The sequence below is a fragment of the Maylandia zebra genome, linkage group LG6 (genome assembly GCF_041146795.1).
Source record: "Maylandia zebra isolate NMK-2024a linkage group LG6, Mzebra_GT3a, whole genome shotgun sequence".
In the NCBI taxonomy this organism is placed as follows: domain Eukaryota; kingdom Metazoa; phylum Chordata; class Actinopteri; order Cichliformes; family Cichlidae; genus Maylandia; species Maylandia zebra.
In genome coordinates this window covers 20,273,817-20,298,921 of record NC_135172.1, presented here as the reverse complement: position 1 = coordinate 20,298,921, position 25,105 = coordinate 20,273,817, and the positions used below count along the sequence as shown (strand labels likewise).

General features: G+C 40.2%; 1 protein-coding gene across 7 annotated transcripts in view; it reads right to left on the bottom strand.

The window, feature by feature from the left end:
• Nucleotides 1-757: 757 nt before the first annotated feature.
• The window catches only part of inpp4b (inositol polyphosphate-4-phosphatase type II B), a 189,994-nt gene continuing 165,646 nt past the window's right edge, over nt 758-25,105 (bottom strand). For 6 of the 7 annotated variants that reach the window (XM_076884829.1, XM_076884831.1, XM_076884832.1 and 3 more), the window contains 9 exons: nt 23,832-23,970; nt 18,927-19,099; nt 18,194-18,317; nt 17,652-17,778; nt 14,603-14,743; nt 12,746-12,843; nt 12,369-12,481; nt 10,999-11,153; nt 8,681-8,869 (listed from right to left, as the gene is read on the bottom strand). In XM_076884829.1, coding sequence (XP_076740944.1) covers nt 8,695-8,869; nt 10,999-11,153; nt 12,369-12,481; nt 12,746-12,843; nt 14,603-14,743; nt 17,652-17,778; nt 18,194-18,317; nt 18,927-19,099; nt 23,832-23,970 — 1,245 coding nt within the window. In that variant the 3' untranslated portion in view covers nt 8,681-8,694. Of the gene's footprint in view, nt 2,664-8,680; nt 8,870-10,998; nt 11,154-12,368; nt 12,482-12,745; nt 12,844-14,602; nt 14,744-17,651; nt 17,779-18,193; nt 18,318-18,926; nt 19,100-23,831; nt 23,971-25,105 lie in introns of those variants that run through there. The other variant, XM_076884830.1, reaches the window with a different exon arrangement.

Genomic DNA, 25,105 nt, shown 5'->3' with positions numbered 1-25,105 from the left:
GAGTTAAAGTGGATTTTCTGTGTCAGATGTCTTACAAACACGCTGTCGGTGTCCTCATACAACTTTGGCAGAGCTGATGTGTGAGGGCAGTTATTCATTTGTGACGTGTGCAACTCAGTATGTCTTTCTGGGAAATACATGAACTCTGCATTGGACTAGAGCCTGAGAGATTCTGACATGTCACATATAAAGAAATGTGAAAACTCACACAAACTACACAACCAGCAGTAAAACATTTTTAATTTTTTTAAATTTTAAACAGACATTTCTAAATGTCAAATGACATACAACTTATTATTTGAAACGAGCATAAAAGCCCAAGGTATCAAACCTTAGAATTAAAAAAAAAAAACATTTAAGAAAAATAAATAATATAAATGTACTCCGTAGCATTCAGAAACTGCGTTCAGTTGTTCAACATTACCCTGCCCTTCATGTTGTTTAAATATAGTACAACCCCAGGTCCAAAACAGAAACGTATTTTATGTTTTGAAAAATGTAAATTTAAAAAAAAAGCAATGATGTGCAAATCTCATAAGCCCATATTTCATTCCTGCTGAAAAAAAAGAGAAAATTTAGTATTTTAAGAAAAATATTCGTTCATTTTGACTATAATGGCAGCTACACTTCTCAAAGAGTTGGGGCAGGGCCATGTTTATGTAGCATCCTCTTTTTCGTGACTGATACAGGATTCTAGCAACTAGCATCAACAGTCCTGGGTCTGTATTGGTGAGATTTTTTTCTTTCATGATATGTCTTCAGCTGGTAAATGATCGGGACTACCAGTTCAGCACCCAGACTCTTTTACTATGAAGCAACGCTGTTGGAACAGCTTGACTGTGAGATTTAGCATTGCCTTACTCAAATATGCAAGGTCTTCCCAGAAAAAGACGTCTGGACGGGAGCATATGTTGGTCTAAATCCTGCATATATACCTTGGAGCATTGATGGTCCCTTTCCAGATGTGCAAGCCACAAATTCCATAGTTACTGATCTATTTCCATAACATCAAAGAGATCCTGATGGCATGCAGCTGAGCATTGATAACAATACAGATGCTTACTCTCCTCCTCAGTCCGGAGGATGACCATGTTCTCCAAAAAGAAGTTTTCCACTGTGCCTCTGTCCATTTTGAACGAGCATTGGCTGACAGAAGGTGGCGGTGTTTCTGAATCATGTTCATATTTGACTTCTTTGTTGAATGACAGACCTTTAACCTGAATTTTTGGATGGCATACTGAACTGTGATCACGGACGATAATTTCCGGAAGTGTTCCCGAGCCCATTCAGCGATTTCCATCACAGAATTGTGGCTGTTTGTGATGCAGTGCCATCTAAAGGCCTGAAGAGATCCCAAGCATTCAGTATTGATTCTGAGGTATGTCCAGAGTCTTGGAATCTTTTGATGAGAGTTTTTAATACACAACTTTCAGCATTTCTTGGATGTTCTGGATGTTCTGAATTTTTTTCCTTCATAATCTGCAGCCACAGGTCTTTGCAGTTTAGTGAACCTCTGCCTAGCTTTACTTTTGACAAACTCTGCCTCTCAAAGATGCTCTTTTTATACCCCATCATGTTGCCGCCCTGTTGCCAGATAACCTAACTAGTTGAAAAATATTCCCCCAGCTGTTTCTTTTAGTATCACTTACTTGTCCACCCTTTTGTTGCCCTGTCCCAACTTTTTGAGATGTGTTGCTGCCTTCAAAAATCAACCAATTTTTATGATGAAATGATAAAATGTCTCAGTTTAAATGTTTGATATGTTTTCTATGTTATGTCATGAATAAAACATGGGCTAAATTGCCATTGGGGTGCAAAGCTAGAGGACAGTGTTAAGCAGAGGGAAATTTGTAGACTTCAGTCAAAAACCAACTGAGAATCTTGAATCTGAATACTGTGTTTCATCAAAAAACATGTTGATATGATTTCTTGAGAACAGCACAAGTTGTTCATTTTTTGTTTAACATCATACTATCTTTTTAAGGCCCACGTATCCAAATAAAGTTTTCCCTGTGGAGAAAAACCACAGGGAACGTGGATGTCCGCAAAGATTACGGAAACTTTAAGAGCTGTTACAAACATAGGTCAGCGTTTCCAAATATTAACTTTTACCGAGTGAACGTCCAAATGCATGGTCACCGTAAACAAACAAAATAGCTAGTCACTTGAAAACTCTTCTTTTAGGCTAGTTATCTCTCTCATACGCTGATATATGCACATTATGTAAGACTTTGACTTACCCACAAGTTGTTCTGCTTAATGTTGCTTAAGTTATGACCAATGTATGGTGAGGTGGAAAGTGCATTTATTTTAAAATGGACCAATTTTTTTAATGCCTATGAATGTACCCTCATTACACACACACACACACACACACACACACACACACACACACACACACACACACACACCTCCAGCAACTGTGTTTCCTATTAACAGCATATTTTACATACTATCATTTATGATCTTTAATATTTACTAAAGAATAATAATACTGAATGACTAATTTTACAGTACGTGGCTTTTCTCCTCAAGAGTCAACTTTGCCGTAAGTCCCTTCTGGTGGTCGGTAGCACTTGGGAAAGGCCATCAGCTGCAGCATGTTGAAGGCATATTTCCTGCATTTAATATTCTTTTGAACATTCTCAATGCGACATCCTTCTCTGATGATCAAGTGATGAAGGTGAAAGGTGGAAAAAAGAGAACAAAAAAGTAAACATGAGTGAGGTTTAAAATTAAGTTTGTGGTATTAATGATATACACGCCTTCAAAAAACAAACAAAAAAAAGAACCTGAACATTTTGTGCACTACTTTGTGGCTGCTTTGGGATAAAGAAAGCACAAAACTATGCAGTAAATATGGGATCCGTAGTGTTGTTGTTTGCACATTAGTTTGTAAGTGAAAGGTTCCTGGTTCAGTTCTTGCTAGAGACACAAATCCCTCAAGGGTTTATGTCAGGAGGGGAATTTAGTGTGTCAAATCAAACCTGCAGAGCAACCTGCTGTGGGGCGAATAGTTCTTACAAGTATTCTTGGATAAATGGTTCTCAGAGAGATGTAAATGAAACTGAAGATTTTTCACACAGCTGTGAAACAATACAAGAGAGTGTCGTGGTTAGTGAAATACATATTGAGCACAATTGAGATCAGTCTATTGGTGCAGGCCTCCACAACCGGCTAAGTTTCTCCTGTGGGAATTAATTGCCCAACCAAACTCGTGAGTTGGAAGTCAGGATAGGATACTAAACAAAATGTCACCAAGGGGAAAACATGCAGAAAATCTCACTTCTAGGCCATTTGATGGGCTAATTATTCACATTTTCATACATTCTCCATGTGGGAATTAAAGGCATGCAAAACAAGGTAGGCTTTTAACAATTCTGATGAGACATTTTCTGTTGTCCCATTGATTTGCAAGTCCAGTTTCATGCAATAGTCAAATGCATTTCAAAGCAAACATGAATGACTTGTTGCTTGTTGCTGCTGTTGGTGGTGGTTCATACTTATATATATCAGCACCCAGCTGTTTTGTCCAAACTGACCCTTGTATTCATTTAGATCAACATATAGTGTATAAGTCAAAGGTATGTGGTTAAACCACCTGACTATTAAAAGTTAATCCTCTCCCTCAACCAGTCCAAATCCAGAATTTTGAATGGCTATTGAGAAATATTATTGAGTCTGACCGGGGTAATGCTAAAAGGAGAAGGCAAGTTTCCCAGCGGTCTAGATAAACCATTAAAAACATGTATTTTTAACAGAACAGCAGGACTCTTAACCAAACAGATCTATGACCGTTTGACCCATGTGGAGCTACCTTCTCATTTAAATCAACTGTTCTGTGTTCAATCCTCCCATCTGAAGCTCCGCAGTACATCACATCCACTCCACAGATCCACACACAAACTCTGATGTCTGTTTGTCTCTGTCTCTGCTATACTCAAACTGTGGAACACTTGGCCAGCCTTAACCTTATGCACAGTTTCCATCTACGCCAGTCTCCCATTGCCTTCAGTGAGTTATAAACATTTTGTTCCATTCCAAATTAGACACAAGTCAGAAAAAAGTAGACCCAAAAGCAGGACACTGTCTGTGGCACGTTGGAGGACAGCTTTTGGGACTGTGCTAGCCTCCCCTAGTTCAAGTAGTTACACAACTTCTAGAGAAGCACAGAGTAACGCTGCAAGCAAGGCAACTGTCTGATCTTTGAGAATGACGGCTTATGATATCAATTACCAGTACCCCCCCCCCCCCAAAAAAAAACCAAAAAAACAAAAAAACAAAAAACAAAACACAATAAAAAACAGTTCTCTAAGTAAAATAATAAGAACCTCGACAGTTCAGGAGTCAATGGTCAATGAACCGTACATCTCATATGTAGACATCTGGAAAAAGGTTTATTTTTTATTCTTGCAGTCCCGCAAGCACAAAAAAATGTGTGCATGAGAAGCTGTGGGAACATGAGCTACGCCCAGTTATGATTTCGGCATGAGCCCCCGCATCCTCAGGACCTTCTATCACTGTGCCATTGAGAGCATCCTCACTGGATGCATCACCACCTGGTATGGCAACAGCACCGCCTACAACTGCAAAGCTCTCCAGCGAGTAGTGCGGTGCTCTGAACGGATAATTGGAGGTGAGCTTCCCTCCCTCCAAGACATCTACAGGAAGCGGTGCCTGAGGAAAGCGGGGAGGATCATCAAGGACTCCAGTCACCCCAGCCATAAACTGTTCAGACTGCTTCCATCAGGAAGGAGGTTCTGCAGCATCCGGTCCCGTACCAGCAGACTGAGAGACAGCTTTTTCCATCAGGCCATCAGACTGCTGAACACGTCATAGACACCTCAGCTTCACTACTGGAACTTCAACATTATGCACTCCACACTGTATATAAATGCCACTTGTTTTGCACATATTCAACTCTGTATATTTTATATATTTTATTATTATTATTATTATTATTATTATTTATTTATTTTTTTTAATTTTTTTTTTAACTATTTAATTTGTAAAAATGTGCATACACACACACACCACACACACACACGTAGGAAAATATTTAGTATACACATCCAGAAATGCATACACTATTATATATTGTACATATATTTATTAGTTTCAGGTTGGCCATTCTTGTATTTTGCTCGTTTGTGTTGTTGTGTTTGCACATCTCTGTTGCTTGTGGGGCTCGCACACAAGAATTTCACTCGCATGTGCTGTGCCAGTGTGCCTGCACATGTGATGTGACAATAAAAGTGATTTGATTTGATTTGATTTGATTTCAACTCGTATGTGTGCAGAGGTATGTATTTCAATATATATACAGTATGACTACTTAAGAAATGCCCACAGGGTTAGGAAGAGCTCAATGCACTGCAGACAATACATGTCAGTAGATGAAACAAAAACACACAGCCCCACAAACAGTGCACCACATATACAGAAACGCTATCAAAGACATCTGTCTTCAGTTTATTTAGACTGTACAAATGCCAGAGATCTTTCAAAATAATTTTTGTTTGTTTTTGTTGTTTGATTAATATGTCTGTATATTTAAAAGAGTTTCTAATGTTTAAAAAATGTTCCATCTGTTATTCTTGTGTGTTATGACTAGGGATGGGTACCTGTATCCGGTTCTGACATAAACGGTAGTAACCAGACCGAAAAGCAGCGCAGATTTTGGTGCTTTATTTCGGTGCTTTTTTTTCCCTGAGATGTCATACACTTCGGATTCTGGGCAATCATTTTACCTTTGCAAGCGTAGTAGGCGGGCCCAGGTATGTACGTTCTTTTAGAGCAGAGCTACAGATTAAAAATGCCCAAGGCGAAGCGGTCAAAGTCTGGCTGTACTTCACAGCAAAAGATGCAAACTCAGCAGCCTGCAACAAGTGCTTTAAGCTGATACTGTGCAAAGGAGGTAACGCCTCGAATCTGATGAAACACCTGGCGACGTATAGCATTTTGTTAAAAGCCGAGAAATGCGCCGTATTTGATAGCTTGCTGCGAGACCTCACACCGGGCACATCTACTGCGGGTGTGGTGCCTGTTATCGGACCCGGAGTTAGCAACATCCCCCAAAAACCCGAAGAGGAGAGTCCTGGCCCCTAGCCCTGCCAGTGTAGCAGAAATGATGACGGATGATGATGGCAGCAGCAGCCGTGCTTCTCTGCGTGAGTAGCTTAATGTTGTTCGTGTGTAATTTACGTTGAGTAGGCTAATCACGTTATTACATTAATGCACATAAGGTGAACTAGCAAACATCATCATAGCTACATGCGGCTATCTTCTTGTTTGATGGCAGATGCTCCCTTCACCCTGGCCAAAAAGGCTAAAATGACCAAAGAAAAAGTGGAAAACAGCTAAACATGAGAGGTTTTTGGACAAAGTTTGTGTTTTTTCCATTGTTTAAGCACTGCTTCCATCCAAGAGTGATGCCATAAATCCCCTATAGCTGCAGAAAAGGCTGACATTGTTATCTTTTTCCAAAAAACCAGCTGAACATGAGAGGTTTTTGGACCAATTTTGTGTTCTCCATTATTTAAGCACCTGTTCAAGCACCGTTTAAGCACCGGCACCGTTTAAAAAGTACCGGTTTGGTACTGGTATCGGATAAAACCTAAACGATACCCATCCCTAGTTATGTCATCACACACAAGAATAACATAAGTTTCTATGGTGCCGTGTGTGTGTGTGTGTGTCAATTTCTGTTCTCCTTCGCATTTTCCAAAGCTGTCCATTGGAGTCTGGCCTCCAGGCCTTGTGTTTGACATCCCTGCTTTAGTTCATATAGTAACGTATAGCTTCTAAAAGCTACAAACACTGTTTATAGTAATATTGGTGGTCTTTGTAAAATGTGAAGAAAAATCTGAAATCAGCCTAATGCCCTCGCTGTCTAGCCCCAGATGTTTTTTCCTTAGCCTCAGATCTCCAGAATAAAAATAAGTCAAATGTTTATTAAAGGAAAGGTGTCTGTTTGTCAGCAGCTGTAAACCACTGAGTGAGCTCCATTCAGCTCAGATGAACAAATTGGTGGCTGCTAACCTGCTAAGCGCTTCAACAATGGGTGTAAGAAGCTTTCTAAAAAAGTTAATTCTACCTTGTGACAGGAATGTTGCTTGTGCATCAAAATGACTTCACATGCAGATATATTTGAGATATGTTTCACAGATCACAGGCCAACAAGTCATTTACAACAGTACGTAAATACGGGCCACACAGATGTAAACTCAGGTTGGTGAGTCAGTAAGTGCTTCTAAAATATTTATTGTCTCAAGTTAGGGCTGCTGTCAATCTCTGACACACTGAGCCAGAGACTCAAACACACCTCTCACGCTCTGTCACACGTCTATTGTCTCATGTAGGCCGAATCAAAAAACAAATTCATTACTCATGACGAAGCTATACAGATGATCAGGACAAGAGCGAGAAATATCCAAAAATCTATCACGTTGATTTGTAAAAGCAGCAGCAGCACAGCCTCTCTCTCTTTCTTCTCTCAGACCATGCACACAAGGGTCACTTTGTATGTCTAACTCTGAAACTGTCACGAGTCCCAGGAGAAGACCAGGGCCATACAAAACCAACCTCAATGCTGAAACCTTGTAAATATATACTATATGTGTATATAGACAATGACTCAACAAAACAAATGCGTCGAGACATTGTCACTGATGATATTTTAGTTAGAGTTAAAAAGACAAGGAAAAAAAGATTAGTCTGTGTATTCAAAATCTGCTGTGTATGAAATAAATCAAATGGAAAGTTATTATTAAAACACTCAAAAAAGACGGAAAACATAAATTAACAAAAGAAGAAGTAATGTACCGGTGAAGACGCGCATCATTAGGTGGGCCCAGGACAGACTCCAATAGAAATAAGCAGAACACAAACAGATGTACATCTGTGGCTGTATTAAATATTATAGCTGGCATTCAGTAGTTACTTTGATGGCAGTTTAGCTTTTATAGCATGAAATGCTTGGATCTGATAAATAATATCGTGTTTTAGTAAATATATAAGTTGAGCCACTGTGGCAAACAGCTGATACAGAAAACATATAAAATGTAAATTGTAAAAAAACAAAAACAACAAAAAATAATGTGCCGATACAAAGTTTGACATCGCCAGCATGTTTCAGTAACATGTTGCTAAAAAGATTTGCTTTTCCTAAAATAAATGATTTGGCATTTCAATAAGTTATCTAGCTTTCGAGATTTGCTCAATCTGCCCTCACCCCCACAGCGTTTCAAATGAAAAGACGAGATTGGGAAAGAAGGGAGTGTGCACAAATGTGTGCTTACGCCACATTTGTGCCATACGTGTAAAAAAAAATATAGTCAAAAACACATTGCTGAAAGTAACATGTCCTTTCATGACCATGAGTAGTCAGAGAGTACACTGACGGATGGACTTGTGCATTCTTGCTGTTGATTAAAAAAAAAAAACAAGGAGTCTGGTTTGAGCCATGGGAAACAGTCTCATAATCATACTTTTGGCAGTTAGTGTGATCTTAATGTAACTCTCAGGAAGGCGTTTTCTTGTCAGATAAAAACATCTGACGTTAATGCCCTACAGCCTGAGTTTGACATTTATTTTATTTGCTTATTACCCGTTAATCCGCAGTACCCCTACTGAAAAGAAGAACTAGTGAACACAGGAAGAAAAGCAGTGAGTAGAGATGTCATTGTCAACAGTTTATTGATATTTTGCAAGCAGAAAAACAAGACTTAAAATGAGCCACACAACCAGTAAGTGGGAGCTAACGAGCAGCAGGGCAATGGGATAAAAGTGTCGTGATGCTGGTTTGTTCTCTGTCATGGCGCCAGCCTCAGGGTCCTCCCACTGCCCAATGTCTCCCTGGGTCAGTCGACTGCAGGAGTGCCCATCAGAATGAAAACAGAACGAACAGAGACAGAGTGTGAAAACACTAGTGTTAGTCCAGTATAGATGCTGTCTAAGTAGGCTTTCTAGGAAAGGTCAGTTGATAAAGAGACCTGACAGGGCTAGTAGCACAAGGCCCACTTAGACCCAGAGGTATTAGTACAGCCTGAATGCAGAATAGCAGCCACAGACAAGTAGACAGTGACAGGTGGAGTAAAAGTGTGAGAACCATGCCATGAAAAACACTGCAGTGTAAGCCATGAAGAAATGGCCTGAGTGAAGTATGAATACGGTCCTAAGTAAACAATCTTTTTTATAGCAGCAGTTTGAAACATGAGACTTGTTTTTTCACATAGCTGATTTCCTTTCTGTGAAATCATTCACATCAGGCTTAGGACAGATTAGCATCACTGTCAGCAGCATTTAAAATAGGTTTAGCAAATAGTGGAACTACTTAGACGAGCGAGGACCTTTGTTTTCATTTTTCTCCTTTCTGCCCCACCTCATATCTTTTCACTTGTGCCAGATATTCCAGTCGGTCAGATCATCCTGTTGTCCTTCTGTGTCTTTGAACTTTTGTCTCCAGTACCTCCCATCTCCTTTTCCCTTCTTTGAAAGATTTATTGTACCCTTGTGAACTCTGGCGAGTATATTCTGCAACCTATCTGCAACACTTTTTGCTTTTTTCCATAAATTCATTAAAATGTCCTTTGTTTACTGAATTCTTTTGCTTTTGGCGTCTGATTGCAAATAATTTTGGAACCACTTTCAGTTAAAAAAACAACTGCACAGATGGGGAGAGGGACAGGAAACATGTCGTCAACCAGTCACAATCTCACTCGGACTGACTGCACTTGTAAACAGATTTCTGAAGATTTGCAAATATTTGCTGTCTAATTCATACATGCAGACAGATTGCGAACAAGCTGCAATCAATTGGAGTCAGTCTGCACTTATATCTGCAACATGTCAATGCATTTAGTTGCATTACGGGCTTGACTGACGTTTTATCATTTTAGATATCCATCATGGTCCTTTCACTGTAAAATTCACTATACTGACTATTCCTTTTCTTCCTACAGTAAAGCAGCCGTATGGCATGTGTGCAAATCTTTCAAATATCACAAGAATAGCCCTGGCCTACCCAAGACAGAAACTTTATCTTTAAAATGTTCCCCTCACAGTTTATACATCTCTGCAGTCACAAGCTTAATTAACTGGAGTTCTCACTGAATATAATTTGGTACTGTTTTGGTTCACAGCTTTACATTGTTTCTGTTCATTTGCAGTTTTAGGAAGAACCTTTTTGTCCTGATTGCACACTGTAAACCATCCCATCAGTTAAAATGTCACTTATTACTAAATGTTCTTGTATAATTGTATAATTGTATTAAAGCTGTGTTTGTGTCGTTAAGAGTTTCTGTCTTCATTCCATCACCTGCCATCAGCTGTCCCATACAGGTCAGTCCCACGGACATTTCAGATGTGCATTTCACCAGTGCCCTTGCCAAAGTTATGCAGTTAAACCTCATGAGATTTAGGCAGATGTGAATGTTTCCCTGCTGGCAAACACACAAACACTAAACTACAGGACTAACAGGAACATGCATTGCTGCCTCTGAATGTGTGAAGAATGGTGATGATGGTGGAGGGAAGGGAATGTTGATCATGTAATGGTGATGGGCTGGGAGGAAAAGTTGCAGATAAAATGCCTTTGATGTGTGTGATGGGTGGTGTGGATGCAGGTTATTACTTGTAATACATGCTTGTAATGACAAGCCTACTTCAGGCTTATTCCATTCTACTGCTAAATGTAGCAAGATTAAGAGTGTGGTAACGAAAACATTGGAAAATTGATATTTTTCTAACTTGCCTGTAATAGTATCTAGTAAGCTTTTTAGAATTTGAGTTTCAGTAAAAACAGCCTCGCATGTATACTCTGAATACATAAACCAACAAGATCCTGAAAGTAACTTCACTTGAAGAGAGGAGACGACGGCAGAAATCTCTGATCACCAAGATATTTTTCGTTGAGCAAAAAATCCGCATTTATGACTAACTTTTTAAGTGCAGTCTGTTTAGGACTGGCTTCTGATGCCTCCTTTAATACTGTCTTACCTGCGCATGCAGTCCAGAGCGCGCACGAAGAAGTCCTTGCTGAGCTGGTGTTCATCACGTAAGAGAGCGCACTGCTCTAGAGTGACAGACATGGATGTTCGGTCTTTGGCACTTTTACAGCTGGTAAACCTGATGCCATTTAACCTTCGGCAGATCTGGTGGAAAGTGGATGAGGGGAAAAAAAAAAAACCAACATCACCATCGGTTTGGCATACATCATGAAGGCAAAATGTTGTGAAGTGACTCATCTCGTTTTACATATCCTGACGTAGACACGTGCACACATCTGCCACGTGATTAGTGTTTTCATTTTTATGTCATCCTTGCTTCACTCTGATGCATCCCTAGTATTGATTACCTGCAGAAGGCTCACTTGCACGCATAAAAGCTCGAGAAGGAGCTTTCGCTCATTTCCATCTGCCCTGGCATTACTCCTCATTTGCCTTTGTAGTTTCAAGTTACTCATTATTAGTTGAGGTGTGTTTTACTTTTACCTCTGCCAAGGATGATTCAGGTAATGTTCACGTGCGTGTGTGTTATCATTCTTTCAAAAGTTTTGAATGAATTTTGATAAAACGTTGTAGGGATGTAGACTGAGTTTCTGTTAACAGTCCATTAAAATTTAGTTTTCATCCATGAGGTCTTCAAATTCAACTTCATCTTTTAAAAACCAAAATGGACCAAAAGTCTTATAACTTCATTAAATACGATTCTTACAAGTGTAGTGTGTACTGCCAACAAATCGAATACATACAGTGGTCCCTCGCTAGAACGCAGTTCACCTTTCGCAGTTTCGCTATTTCGAGGTTTGTTTTCTTTTTTTTTCCCTATAAGAGCGAATTGTGTTCTGCGTCCTGATTGGCTGTAGACCATTGTCAATCAATCTCGCGCCATGTCTCCTGCACAGTACACAATGCGTTCAGCTTGTCAAATTTACATAAATCTGATCGCTTAGCAGTGTGACTGTACTGTATGTTTGTAAGTTTTCTCCCCAACAAACAACAATGTTGACAAAATGTTTTGCACCATCTATGGCACCCGTGGGCACCTTTGGTTTTATTCTATTATACTGGACTTATTTTTCTATGAAGGTTTGAACTTTGAGAGTGTTTAAACAGATTTAAAGTATCATGTCACATTTGACCTCTGACCTCTCCCTCAAGGTCAATAGATTTATCTGAAGAATCTGATCTGAAGTGATAATAATGCCATATTGAGCTGTTTAAAACTATGTTTCTCTATAAAAGCCTGCTACAAACTTAAAGTATGCTTAAAAAGAACAAAGAAAACAACATGAATATATAAAAAATACAATATCGTTCCCTTCAAAGTAATTACCATCCAGACAGTAACAACAGTAGAAGCCTCACCGTTCCAGCAGTCCACAGTATCTCCACATTCTTTTTCTTCTTCGCGACTACATTCTGGCCCAAAGTTTCAAGTAATTCCTTTATGTCGGTCTGTGTCTGAAAACACGGTAGACCTGTTTGCACAAAACAAAAACAGAGGTTAATGAAGACAAGCTTCAGGCTGTAGATCAGGTGTGGATATTTCTTTCACAGAAATGTTCTACATGTTAAAATTCACGGTTGCTTTATAAAAGGTGTGAACCATTCTAATGGGATTATAGTACACATTATTCACCCACACAAAAAAATATGTTAATACTGTTTTCTGCACATAAACACATGAGACCAAAGATGAAGATGTTTCTTTAGTAAAAATTATTTTAAAGTTGTGCACTTACATTCTAGTGGCACCTTTTCACTTAATGATTTGTAATAGGCTTCTAATGTCTCAAAGTTCTTCTGGTTTATTCTTTCTTGTAGAGAGATATCTCCAAACCTGAGAGCAGAACAGAGTGCAAGATCGGTTAGGGAAAAAATATTTATCCTGATGGGCAGTTTGTGTGAATCCTGGCCAACCCTGCCCCAAACATGGTTCAGTGGGGTGGTCTCTGGATATGGTGTTTGTTACTGGTGTATTTTTTTTGTCATAGCCCGTTGTACGCCAGTGGTGCGAGTATCAGTTATTATGCAAATGTACTGTTTATAAGGTTGGGGAAATCTGCAGTCAGATGAAAACAAAGAAGTCACTTGTATGAGTGAAAACTCTACATCAAGATGAACAGAGTTGCTTCTTCTGTAGTGTTTCGGGCCTCTTGGTGTTGTTCAGCTGGTGCGTCCTGGATGAATGTTGGTTTTGAACATTCCTAGAGTTTTTTGGTATTTCTCTGATAAGTTTATATTTGGTTTTCAGCCTCCCACACTTGCACTAAAATTGAACTTCATATGGAGAGCTCCATTGAAAGGTGATGTTAGGTTCAACTTCAGAAGTCTTGCCTGTTTAATTTCGAATGAAATAACAAGAAAGCAGCCCTCATATGGCCACAGAACTGCTAGTCAGCCAGCTGCTCATATGCTTTCAATCTCTGAAAGTATGTTGGGTTGGTTTTTTTTTTGTAAAACCCATTAAATCACAGCTGAAAGTCTGCACTTCAACCACACATTAATTGCTTGATTTGTGGTGGTGGTGTACAGAGGCAAAATGATCAAAGTTTCCCCCAAAAAAAGCATATGCACCTAACTGTATATATGCAGATGTAATGTCCAAAGACCCACTGGATTAGCAGCAAGAGAAAACAAACTTAAAAACTACCTATAATTTATGCCTAAATTGATTCAGCAAATACACTATCAAACAGACAAATAATTCCTATTTTAAGGTCAATGCGTACAATAAGTCAAAGTTTACGTAGGAACCAGAAAGAAGAAACTTCAGAAGATTATGAAAAGGTTCATCAGAGGTTTTATAGACCGGACACAAAATTTGCTTCCATTTCCTTCAAAACTGTCACGTTTCCATGAGAGACCCATAAACCTTACCAAACTTTCCAAAAATCACAAATCTTTTAGTGCCTCTTGCAAACATGAAGAGCTGACTCGAAGCCAATCAAAACCTACAATGAATCATTTCTACCAAAATAAATTGTGTTTTTGATAGAAACTCTCAGCACTCCACGCAGGGGAGCTTCCAGCTACCGGATGGAAAGGCGTCTCTGGCTAGACAATGGAATTCAAAGAGCCAAGATGAATGAAGATGTACCATTACATTTTAGTCACGTTAAAAAAAAAGCAAACTATAAAGCACAACTTGGAGATACTGTAAGCAGTTGGAACTTGGTTGGATCACTGGGTGAAAGGTCATTCAAGGTAAGGGAGGTGAAAGCATTGAGAAGGCCCGTGGTAAAGGTTCAAAAAGCTCAAGGGTCAGGGAAGAGTACAGCAGGCAGGTTTCTACGCCAAAAATAATGTTGTTATTGTTTATGTAACAGCAGCTATATGTGCTTTTTCTTTAAAGCCATAATCACTATTTATCACGTAGCAGAACTAAAAACAATAAAGGCACTTAGTAAAAAAATGTGAATATGCTATTAGTGGTTTGGATGGCTCCAGCTATAACTAAACAACAATAATCTTTTAGTTTTAGCTATAGATTTAAAGCATTTCCTTTAGAAATGACAATAGGATCTGTGTTTAGATCAGCACATACACAGTGCTCGTCTTCATGTGCACTGGAGTGGAGCAAAGAATATCCAGGTTACCTTTCTGCTATTGTTTGTTGTTCATTAATCCCCACATTAAAGAGCACCGGGAATACTCGGAGAAGCTTCCCCTCCTTGATTTCCTCTGGTAAGGTATGGAAAACCAGTTTAGGTAATGGCACTTCTACAGTGAAGTGGTCTCTAAATGCAAAGAGAAAGTGAGAGAGAGAGAGAAAATAAGGATTAAGACGGTGAAACATCCATCAAAAAAGTAATTTGATACATTTTACCGCATGATAGATGTGATATGTTTGGGAAGTTCTATAACATGATACCTAAGACAGGCCTGAGCAAGATGTAAAGAGAGAAACTGATGGTGTGTATACAAACCAGAGAGCCAGTGTGCGCGTTTTAGAATTCCTCAAAGAGTGGCACGGAAGTGGGAGGTGCCACAGGAGTGTAATATCACACCAGACACAATGCTCAAGGTAAGCAATAAGAAAAAACAGCTTGACCTGTCAACAGCTGTCCAACACGTGAGCAAAGGTTCTCTTCAAAGATGGGAAAGGACATTCGTGATCAGCTGATTTGAACTTTTAAACCAATGTACAAAACTGCTGTGGACTGAAGCCAGATAATATCTGTGTCAACAGCTCATCCGTATATGGAGTAAAGTTCACCTGGTTACCAGTTGTATTGTGAAGCTATGCTACCTGCAATACTATTAAATAATTCTTTCCCCCTATGGGAGGTATCTTCGATTAGGCTAAATTTTTCTTTCAAACGTTTCTCGACTGAACTGCACTAAATAAATGCTAAAGTGGTTTTTAACTTTTTGTCTTACAAGACTGTGTGAAATCATAATCACGTATAACAATTGTTAAAATATGGACTTTCCCATACTCAGTAGTCACTCTCCTTTCCGCCACTTGCACAGTGTGGTGGCAGATTTCTTTTCTCATGTATTAATCACATATTTAATCATATCACATTAGTTATAGTAATATCACTTTCTCACTTTACTATAGTAAGAGCACTCCTGTCACTAGTTTACATGCATGTGGAATGTTAACACAGTGAGGCCATTGTAATGGGAGACGTTAAACAGATAGTGGGACTCCTTCTGCTTATCAGGGATGTAAATCCTTCGGTGACGGCCAAGCAGAAAACAAGGTCATAATTCTCTCTGTGAGGGAGAAGGTATAGCCCACCCGTGAGAGGGGCCAACATGTAAGAGTTTGTGGAATGTTCTTTGTCTGTGTCTCTGTATATGAGATGTAAGGGCGGTGGCCACAATTCAGAGATGGTCCTGGTGTTCCACTGGGATGCTCTCTCCACATTGCAATGTGTTTATTAAACCCACTTCAAATCAAGGTCACTGGGTGTGTTGCAGGTCATTGTTAAATTTTCCCTGACAACAGTTAACTACTACTTGACACAGTTCCACACTTGTTTTATCTTCTAATACAAGGATAATAAAAATAATACACACATGCATGTGTATTTTTTTTAAACGTCAAATAATAATTCAAATAATAATTACATTATATCTCAGTGACTCTGCATTTATTGAATGCTAGCTACTTTTGACAACATCAAAGTCCAGATATGAAGAGGAAAGTTTCCACCTGCATTCCTGAATGGGCCACAGTGAACGGATACTTGTCTAAGAGAAAACGTGTGGAATTCAGCCCACTCGTAATTATGCTGTGTCATCCTAAGACTTTTTAAAGTAATCAATTTTAGCTGCTTTTGGTGCTGAAATTAACAACGTGCACTAGAGAGGAAATGATGGTTTTACAAGTGGAGGCCGTTGACATTTTTCTTCCCTCCTAGTTTTCCTGACTGTTTTTCACTAATAGATACACAATTACATTAGAAGAGATGTGCAGGGGGAACAGGATAAGCACTGCCAGAAGCCTACAAATGACGTCCAGTAGGCCACTGGTGTGAATGTCTGACAAAAACATCAGAGACAGACTTCATGAGGTTGGCCTGAGGGACCAGCATCCTTAGTGGATTGCGTGCTCTGTGCCCGGCACCGTGGAGCATGATTGGCATTTGCCATAGAGTAGAATACCAGAGTTGGCAGGTCCACCACTGGACCTGTCTGTGTCCTGTGCTTTTCACAAATGAGAGCAGGTTCCCCCTGAGCACATGTCACAGACATGAAAGGGTCGGTAGAAGCCGTGGAGAACCTTATTCTCCCTGTAACATCATTCAGCATCACCGGTTTGATGGTGGGTCAGTGAGGCATATCCATGGAGGGATGCAGAGACCTCTAATAAGGCTAGGCAATGGCACCCTGACTGCTATTAGGTATCGCGATGAACCCGCCGGTGCAGTGGGTCCTGGGTTCCTCTTGGTACACAGCAATACCCTTGAATATGTACCCAAGAGTATGCAGGCGATTCCTGGGGCTGAGATCCTGAGCCAACCAGACATAGTGGTGATTGAGAAGAAGCAGAGGACCACAGTTATGATACAGTGACAGTCCCAGTAGACAGCAACATCAGGAACAAGGTAAACAAGAAAATCAAGCTTAAGTTTTTCTTTTTTCACAATATGAAACACAAAGGAAAGCACATGTGATGACCTACACTAAAGTGATACAAACAAGAAAAAAACCTGCTCCGATATTTTTTATGCTGCAGATCCGTGTTGGAGCTGGTGTGAGAGGGGTCCTGGATGTTTTGCATAAGTGCGCCAATTGTATCCTTAGTGAAACACAATGCAAGAGAAAACAACGCTGTTTTGTAATGGCTGGCTTCCATTATAACAAAGTTCCTGTGTTCAGTTTTCATTGAACACAGAGTATGAATCCCCCTACTTTTGAAATATACGGACATTTCCCTTCTTTAAGCTTAGATTTCCTCTATAAACAAAGAAACTCTCTCAAGCCAAAAACATTACTTTCTATGTTTGCATATCTCAATAAAACGAGTATAGCTTGATTTGATGCTGATTTTCTGATCTCAGAGGTATATTAGAAACCATTAGAGGTGACCACATGTGCCGCAAATAAGTGTTTGGCCCGATTTCCTTCCTATAATTGGACTTGAGCAAGAAAACAAACAAACAAACAAAAAAAAACAAAACAAGGTCTTACCGTCGGCCACAAACTAAAGGCTGAAGGTCACTGAGGTCATCGGACTTGGCCTCTGTAATCTTGAACATGACTCTCTGCAGGTCTGAGATCCCCACTTCCATGTCTTCCAGCATCCCGAACTCTTCACCTATAGCGGCCACAGAAAACAAGCTCGACAGTGATGTCAGTCGTTCTCGTTGCATGCATACACACAACAGGGCATGTTTAACAAAGACCATAACTGAGAAACCTCCCTCCCTTGTATTTATTCAACTCTTACTGTTACTTACTGTTCTCTTTATTTCTATGACAAACATTAACAGGAGATATACCATTTTCCAGGTCACAATTAAAGGATGAAGAAATATGGGTGTCGGTAATGAAGGCATTTAGCCAAAAACAACACTGCAGTGACTCACCTTGCCTCACCTTGCTATGTACTACAGCTTAATCATTCATCTTACTAGTCTGACTTGCTTAAACGTGCTGGGATTTACTTAACAGCAAACACAAACAGTAAAATTCAATGTAGGTCGTGAGGTCACCGGCGTGATTTCACTCACTGTAGGTGCTGAGCAGGCTCTCAAACTGAGCAACCAGGCCAACGAGGTGAAGCTGCCTCAGGAAGCCTTTGTCCTGCATTCCCGCGTACAACCGCATGACGAAACCACAGGCCAAGGCTGCCAGCTGTTTAACACACAAACACACAAATACTAAGACATTTTCAAACGAGCAACTATGCAGCAAACACTAAACGGTGAACCAAGAATACACTGGGTCCAAAATACTGCGATTCAGCTCAATTATAAAGGATCAGAACCTGCAGCCACTTTCACACCACAACAAATGTGTTACCTGAATCCATGTTACTCCTTTTATTTACTTGCTCATGCTCATTTAATGTTGATGTATACAGCAGAGACATGCGAATGAGTCCTACTGGAGTAAACCCTTTAAATATAAAATATAGTTCAGAGCCTAACAAATACATGACTCCACACCCTGAGTTCTACAGTATGCAAACATGAAGTAATATACAACCAACATATTATATTGTTTGCACTGATTATGCTGTACTTTGGACCACGAGGGAAAAAAATTAGATGACAAAATCCTTTACAGCTCAAGCTGCTATTGCATAAAGCAGTGAATGGGCAGCAGATTTATGATTCATTCATGAGAAGAGAAAGTATCGACAAAAAGCAAAAATCTTTCAGATTAAATTCAGATGAAAAGAAGCTCCATGCTCTGGAGGACTCCTAAAGAGTTGTTTATTATGCCAGTGCAGCCACCTACTGCCTGACTGAAGACTATGTCTCGCCTCTGCTGGAGCAGGAAGCCCTGTGGAATGCTGCAGGCTGCCTCCTGCAGGAGCACAAAGGTCATGGCTCTCTTCGCCTTCTCCACCACCTCCATCACGCAGTCCTTTAACCGGGTCACCAGAGGACACAACTGCTCCCTCCAGTCACCTGTGAAAAAGAGATGCAATGGGGAACATCTCAATCACAGCAAGCGATTTCTCTGCGAGGTCAAGCACTGTATGCTGCAGTGTGAGGTGGAAGGCCCCACACAAAAATGCAACTTGGTTTGAAACACTGAAAAGGCGGCAGCAAAGCACAAAATTAATGAACCCCTTGGAGTACGCCAGCTTGCACATCTCAAATTATAGACCGCATGTGTGTCCTGCTGCCTTTAGGCAGATGCAGAAATTTAATAGAGGAATTTTTCATGCAGACTAAAAAATTTTAGACAGCAGATACTGTAAGAATCATCCATTCATTTAAAAATCAGTGAAAGGCTTTGAGAAAGTCCCACATTTTGAATTGAAGAAAAAAAAAAGTGTAGGTTTATCTTATATGCATTGATCAGTTTTACTGTGGTCTGTTTACTTTAAATCCAATTATTCTTCCTAAACTGGCAACTTGGTGATTTTTCTTACTATTTCCATCTGTTTCTGGCTGATTTGAACATAAAAATATCTCAGCGAGCAATAAAATTATTATTATCTCTGTTTTTTAAAAGGCACATATGAAAATTAGGGTAGAAAATTGGTAAATTAAAAAAGAAATCTTCACGCTAAACTGTTTCGTGTTGAAGGCGTCATTCACAAACAGTGCGCCTAGAAGATTTAGCTTGTTGTTTGTATGCTACGATCTAATGATGAAGAACAACCTCATTCTTACAAAACATTTTATACTTTTCCAAAACACCATGAGCCAAAGTTTCTGAGAATTAGGATTAAAGGCCTATAATAAATAAATAAATAACATAATTCATTAAATATGACCTACTGGCTGTCAACCCCTCACAGTCTTAATTCTTATCATCATCCCATCGATGCTGGAGAACCTGGATGTTTTTTAATAACTGCCCTGCGTTACTCATCCTGGGCTGACAGATCAGGTGTTACTGCACCACCTGCTTGTAAACCATGAACTGAAATCGTGCGTCTTTCCTGATTTCCTCCTTGGACACTATTGTTTCAGTTTCTACAGTTGAACTTTCTCTTCTCTCATTTAAGTCATCACCTCACCCTCCGCCTGTAATTCTCTGTGGGGGTTTCAGAGTTGCAGTTAATATTCATATAAAATATTTACAGTCATGGCACAAAGATAATTCGTACTCTTTCAAATATGAGGTTATACTCGTACATAATAAAAATAAGACTTTTAGACTTTACCAGGTTTTCAGATTTGGTAAATCGCAACTGAGACGAACAGAAAAACTAAGTCTAAACCAGAATCAGTGTGTGAAAAGTACAACCCATTATTCAGGTTGTAGATCCACATTTAGTAGCAAAATTTGGAAGGGATCTTTTGATGAATGATTTTATTGGTCAGAACTTTGAAACACTTTTCTGTGCAACATTGCAAAATTCATGTACAGCTCTCTGGTGGTCCTACCACAGCATCGCAGGCTGAGGTCTGGAATTTGACTGGACCACTGTAACATGCGACATGTAACAACGAGATGTAGCTCGTGGGTTTCTCTGAGCACTGCTCACTGTCACTGTCGTTGTCAGGCTTTATAACCCTTCCCAGCCTTATGAGAAGTAACAAATTGCTTCTGTAAGATCAATTTAAGGATTGTGTTGCCACACCTGAATGCTCCAGACCACGTGCTGCTATTACAGCACATGTCCGATTCAGCTCAATTTTAAAGGCTCGACCCGATATAATTTATTTTTTTTTATCATGTCCTGTTGCAAAAAAAACTTAGAATTTAAAGAGGGTGTATTTTCTTTTAACCATTACTGTAAATGTGAAGTATTGTGAGATATCGCCACAATTTTCCTGTCTACACCAGACTTGTTGACCTTTGATAACAACATTGTGCAATAAGTGTTTTTATACACTTCTTCTTTTATTACTTAAGTTAAATAAATTATCCTGTGCAGTACACATCAGACTGGAGGCCATATAAAAACATATTGTTGTGTTTGAAAATCAAATCACAACTAGGAGGGTACAACTACTTCTGGTCATGAATCATTGGTATAGACTATATAATTTCTGTCACACTGTTATAATATTTAAGCTCTCATTGTACCGTATTACTATCAGCAAACATCAAATAAATTATGTAATCCTTGTGACCTCTTTGTGGTTGTTTATTTTGGACATGCAGCAAACTCAAAATGTGTGCAGGAAACTTGCATTGCAGCTGTGATGATGCTTTCTCTGCATCCTTCACTGGTTTCTGATAAAGTCGAGCCTCTGAGTGGCCACCAGGGGGCAGTGTTGGTTAAGCAGTGCTCAAGATGAGTTTTCCAACCATACCACATATTCTTTCTGAGCTTCAACATATTGAAAAGTTCTCAGGAGGGAAGAGTGAATCATTGCGGACAAACAGACATGCACACAGTTTGATATGTACAGCATATCAAGCTTGCCCTTGCCCTGTCATAGAAATCACATCTTATCTCATTCTGCAAATACTGCCTCTGCACAGAGCAGGAAACAGAACTCCAGCTGTCATCTCTTCACTGGCCCACCTGTCCAAACATGCAAACCCCTGCAGTGCCATCAAAAGCCCAGGATTCACAAAAGAGATAAAGCTTCTCTCATTATTCCTTCCATGTTTGTATTTTGACAAGCAGATGACCACTTTCTCTGAGCCTGTCTTAATAAAGGTGCTCTGAGGATTGAGCTTATCTTTCAGAATGAACACAGGGGCTGATGGCCTTGTTTTCACCTGCTGGCTCACAAAGACACAATGACACAAAATGATACAAATGCACCAATGCCTCCACAGCATGTGTGTGTGACTGACACACACACACACACACAGCCTCTCCTTGTCGTCTGGTCAGTCTAATGCCACTGCTCTGTGGCTCTGTGTGCCAATTGGCAGCTGCAGCAGTCTGGGCGCTTGTCTGAACACAAGCTTGAGGCAGGATTTCATTGGACGTAAGGGAAGACTGGGCAGCTTGTGGTCAACAGTGAATGGCTCTGCATACGAAATGTAGCTTTCATCCACTTCTCTGGCAACAATATGAGTTTCTCATTTGCCAGTGCTTGAACAACAGGGAGTCTGCAACGCTGGAACTCTTTTCGATTTCAGCTTAAGATACTCTGAAAAATATGATGAACTACTCAATGTTATTTCTTCCCCACAGTAAAAATCTATGTACGAACGCTTAAAAATGTTTTTTTGGGCTCAGGAGCACTTCTTAGCATTAAAAGGACTGCTGTTTAGTGACGGGAGCATAGTGACGGGCACATTACAATACAGTGGTATCACCACATGTTGCCTGTGACAGTGATGGATCGGTTAATGCATATTCTGCATTATAATTTGCATGAGGAAATTCACCGATGAGGCATTGGATTACCTGTTTAACTGAAGAGAAAAACAAAAATGTACAGACTTAAAAAAATGGGATGTTTCTGCTAAAGAAAACTTATGAACAAAATAATAACAAAAGAAAGCTAAATTAGCTGAAGTGTTAAGGTAGAAATGTCACCTTTAAACATTCACATGGCATATAGCAGGAACTCCATGTATGCAGGAATGTAGATGATCAAGATGACCTGCTGAAGCTCAAACTGAGCATCAGAATGAGGAGGAAAGCTGATTTAAGTGATTTTGAAAGCGGCATGATTCTGGTGCCTGTTGGGCTCATATGAATTTTCCAGAAACTACTGGCATTTTCCCACACAGCCATCTCTAGGGTATGTACACAATTGATCAAAAGAGAAAATATCTGGGCGAAAATGCCCTCATTGATGTCAGAGTTCAGAGGAGAGTGGACAGACTGCTTCAGGCTGATGGGAAGGCAACGGTACCTCAAATAAGCATTCATAACAACCACTGTGTGTAGGTATGCATTTCAGAAGGCACAAAACTCTGAACCAGGGTATACAGCTGCAGAAGACCACACTGTGTGCCACTACTGTCAGCTACGCAGGCCGAGGCTACTATTCAGACTGGCTCACCAAAACTGGAAAACAGAAGACTGGAAACACGTTGCCTGGTCTGACGAATCTCAAGCATTGATCTATCTTGCCCTGTATCAATGGTTTCAAGCTTGTGGTGGTGTAATAGTGTGAGGGACGTTTACTTTGTACACTTTGGGCCCCTTAGGGCCAAGTGAGCATCATTTGAGCACCATAGCATACCTGAATATACATCCATCCCACAGTGTACCCATCTTCTGATGGATGCTTCCAGCACAATAATGTCACAAAGCTCAAATCACGTCAAACCGGTTTGCTGAATATGACAGTGAGGTCACTGTACTCAGATGACCTCCACAGTCACGAGATCTCAATCCAACAGAGCACATCTGGGATGTGGTGGAACTGGAGATGTGCATCATGTCGTGCAGCATCTGTCAGTATGGACCTAAATCTCTGAGGAATGTTTCCAGCACCTTGTTGGCTCTATTTTACAAAGATTTAAGGAAGCTGCTACTGCAAGCTGTACCTAATGAAATAGACAGTGACGGTACATCCACATATATATATACGCACAGACAAACAGAGGTGGTAACCTACAACATAGATGAAGGAACTGTGATCAAACTGTAGTATAGTATTGCTGGTTTGTAATCACGACCGCGGCCAGATCTGAATCCTAACGAGCAAAACATCACTGTATCATCAGCCAAATAAAGTTTTACTTTTGACTGACACAGCAATTATTTGGCCTGTCTAAGACTGTAAACGATGGGCTAAACAAACTGAAAATGTAATTTACCAGGATTGTGGGAGGTGATGACATCAGCTAGCTGATGTTCTGGGACTGGATCCTGCTTGGTGTTGTCTTCTTCCTGGAGTTTATCCACCATGGCGATTACACAGTTGAGACACTTGGCCACATTTGCCCACAGCCTGTCCTGAAAGAGCCAAATGCACAATCAGCAGTCAGATCAGTTGCGCTGATTACATCTGTGTCTTACTCACACTGTCTACCTTTGAGACTGTGAGGCAGTTATTTTTTTTGCACAGTCCAAACTCCGAAAAGCCAAAAGGTCAAAAGGAAATGTCTGAAAGGATATTCTGAGATTACTTTTAAAGCGTTTCCATCGTTTCAAGCTTTCTCTTTCTTCTCCTGAGCTCCTGCAGGTAACTGATGTATTGAGACTTTTTCTCTGTGGATGTGTGTGCTGAAGGGGGGTGGGGGAATACATATTTTGGATATTTTCTTCTTAAAAATATGGGTTGAACACGTTATAATGGCGGGAGATAATTAGGCATTGGTGTGGAGAAATCACGATGAACTCCTGCTGTCAGTGTGGCAGATGCTGTCCTCACACACAAAGAATACTAACAGCCATAGACACGTCCATGAAAAGAAGCGAGATGGCTTAAATTCACTGACAAGTAGGGTTGCCAACCGTCCCTTAAAAAACGGAATCGTCCCGTATTTAGAAACAAAAGCACACGTCCCGTATTGAGCTAATAAGGGACGCACTTTGTCCCGTAATACAGTGAGAATCAAAAGTGGTCTATAAATGTTAATGGAATTAACGCTTTGTTGGAAAACATAATTCCCAGCCCCTCTCCTGCTTTGTGACCAATGAGCTGACAGCACACTTATGACAATTCAGATTACCGCTCATCTCATTGGTCGAGGAAAGGTCGCTTACGGAGAAAATACCGGAAGACAACAAATGACCACAACAAGAAGCATGGCCAACAGGGAAACAAACGCAGACACTGCGGTGCAAGTCTCGGACGACAGTACACCTAAAGCTGGGCAGACACTGTGCGATTTTTTCAGTCACGTTATTCAGCTCTTGCTCAAACTGCACGATTGACTCGCAGGGGTTAGACGTTCATAGGTCACGATGCAGGTCTCACACTATACCGCCCGATGCTCTGATGCGACCTGAGTGCTCACCCTGTGCCTCCATAACATGAAGGTTATAACAGAAAATCTGTCGCTCGCTCTCTCTGTCTTTCACTCACACAGACACACACACCACCACCATCAACTTTGCTAAATTGCTAATGAAAAACATTGATCAG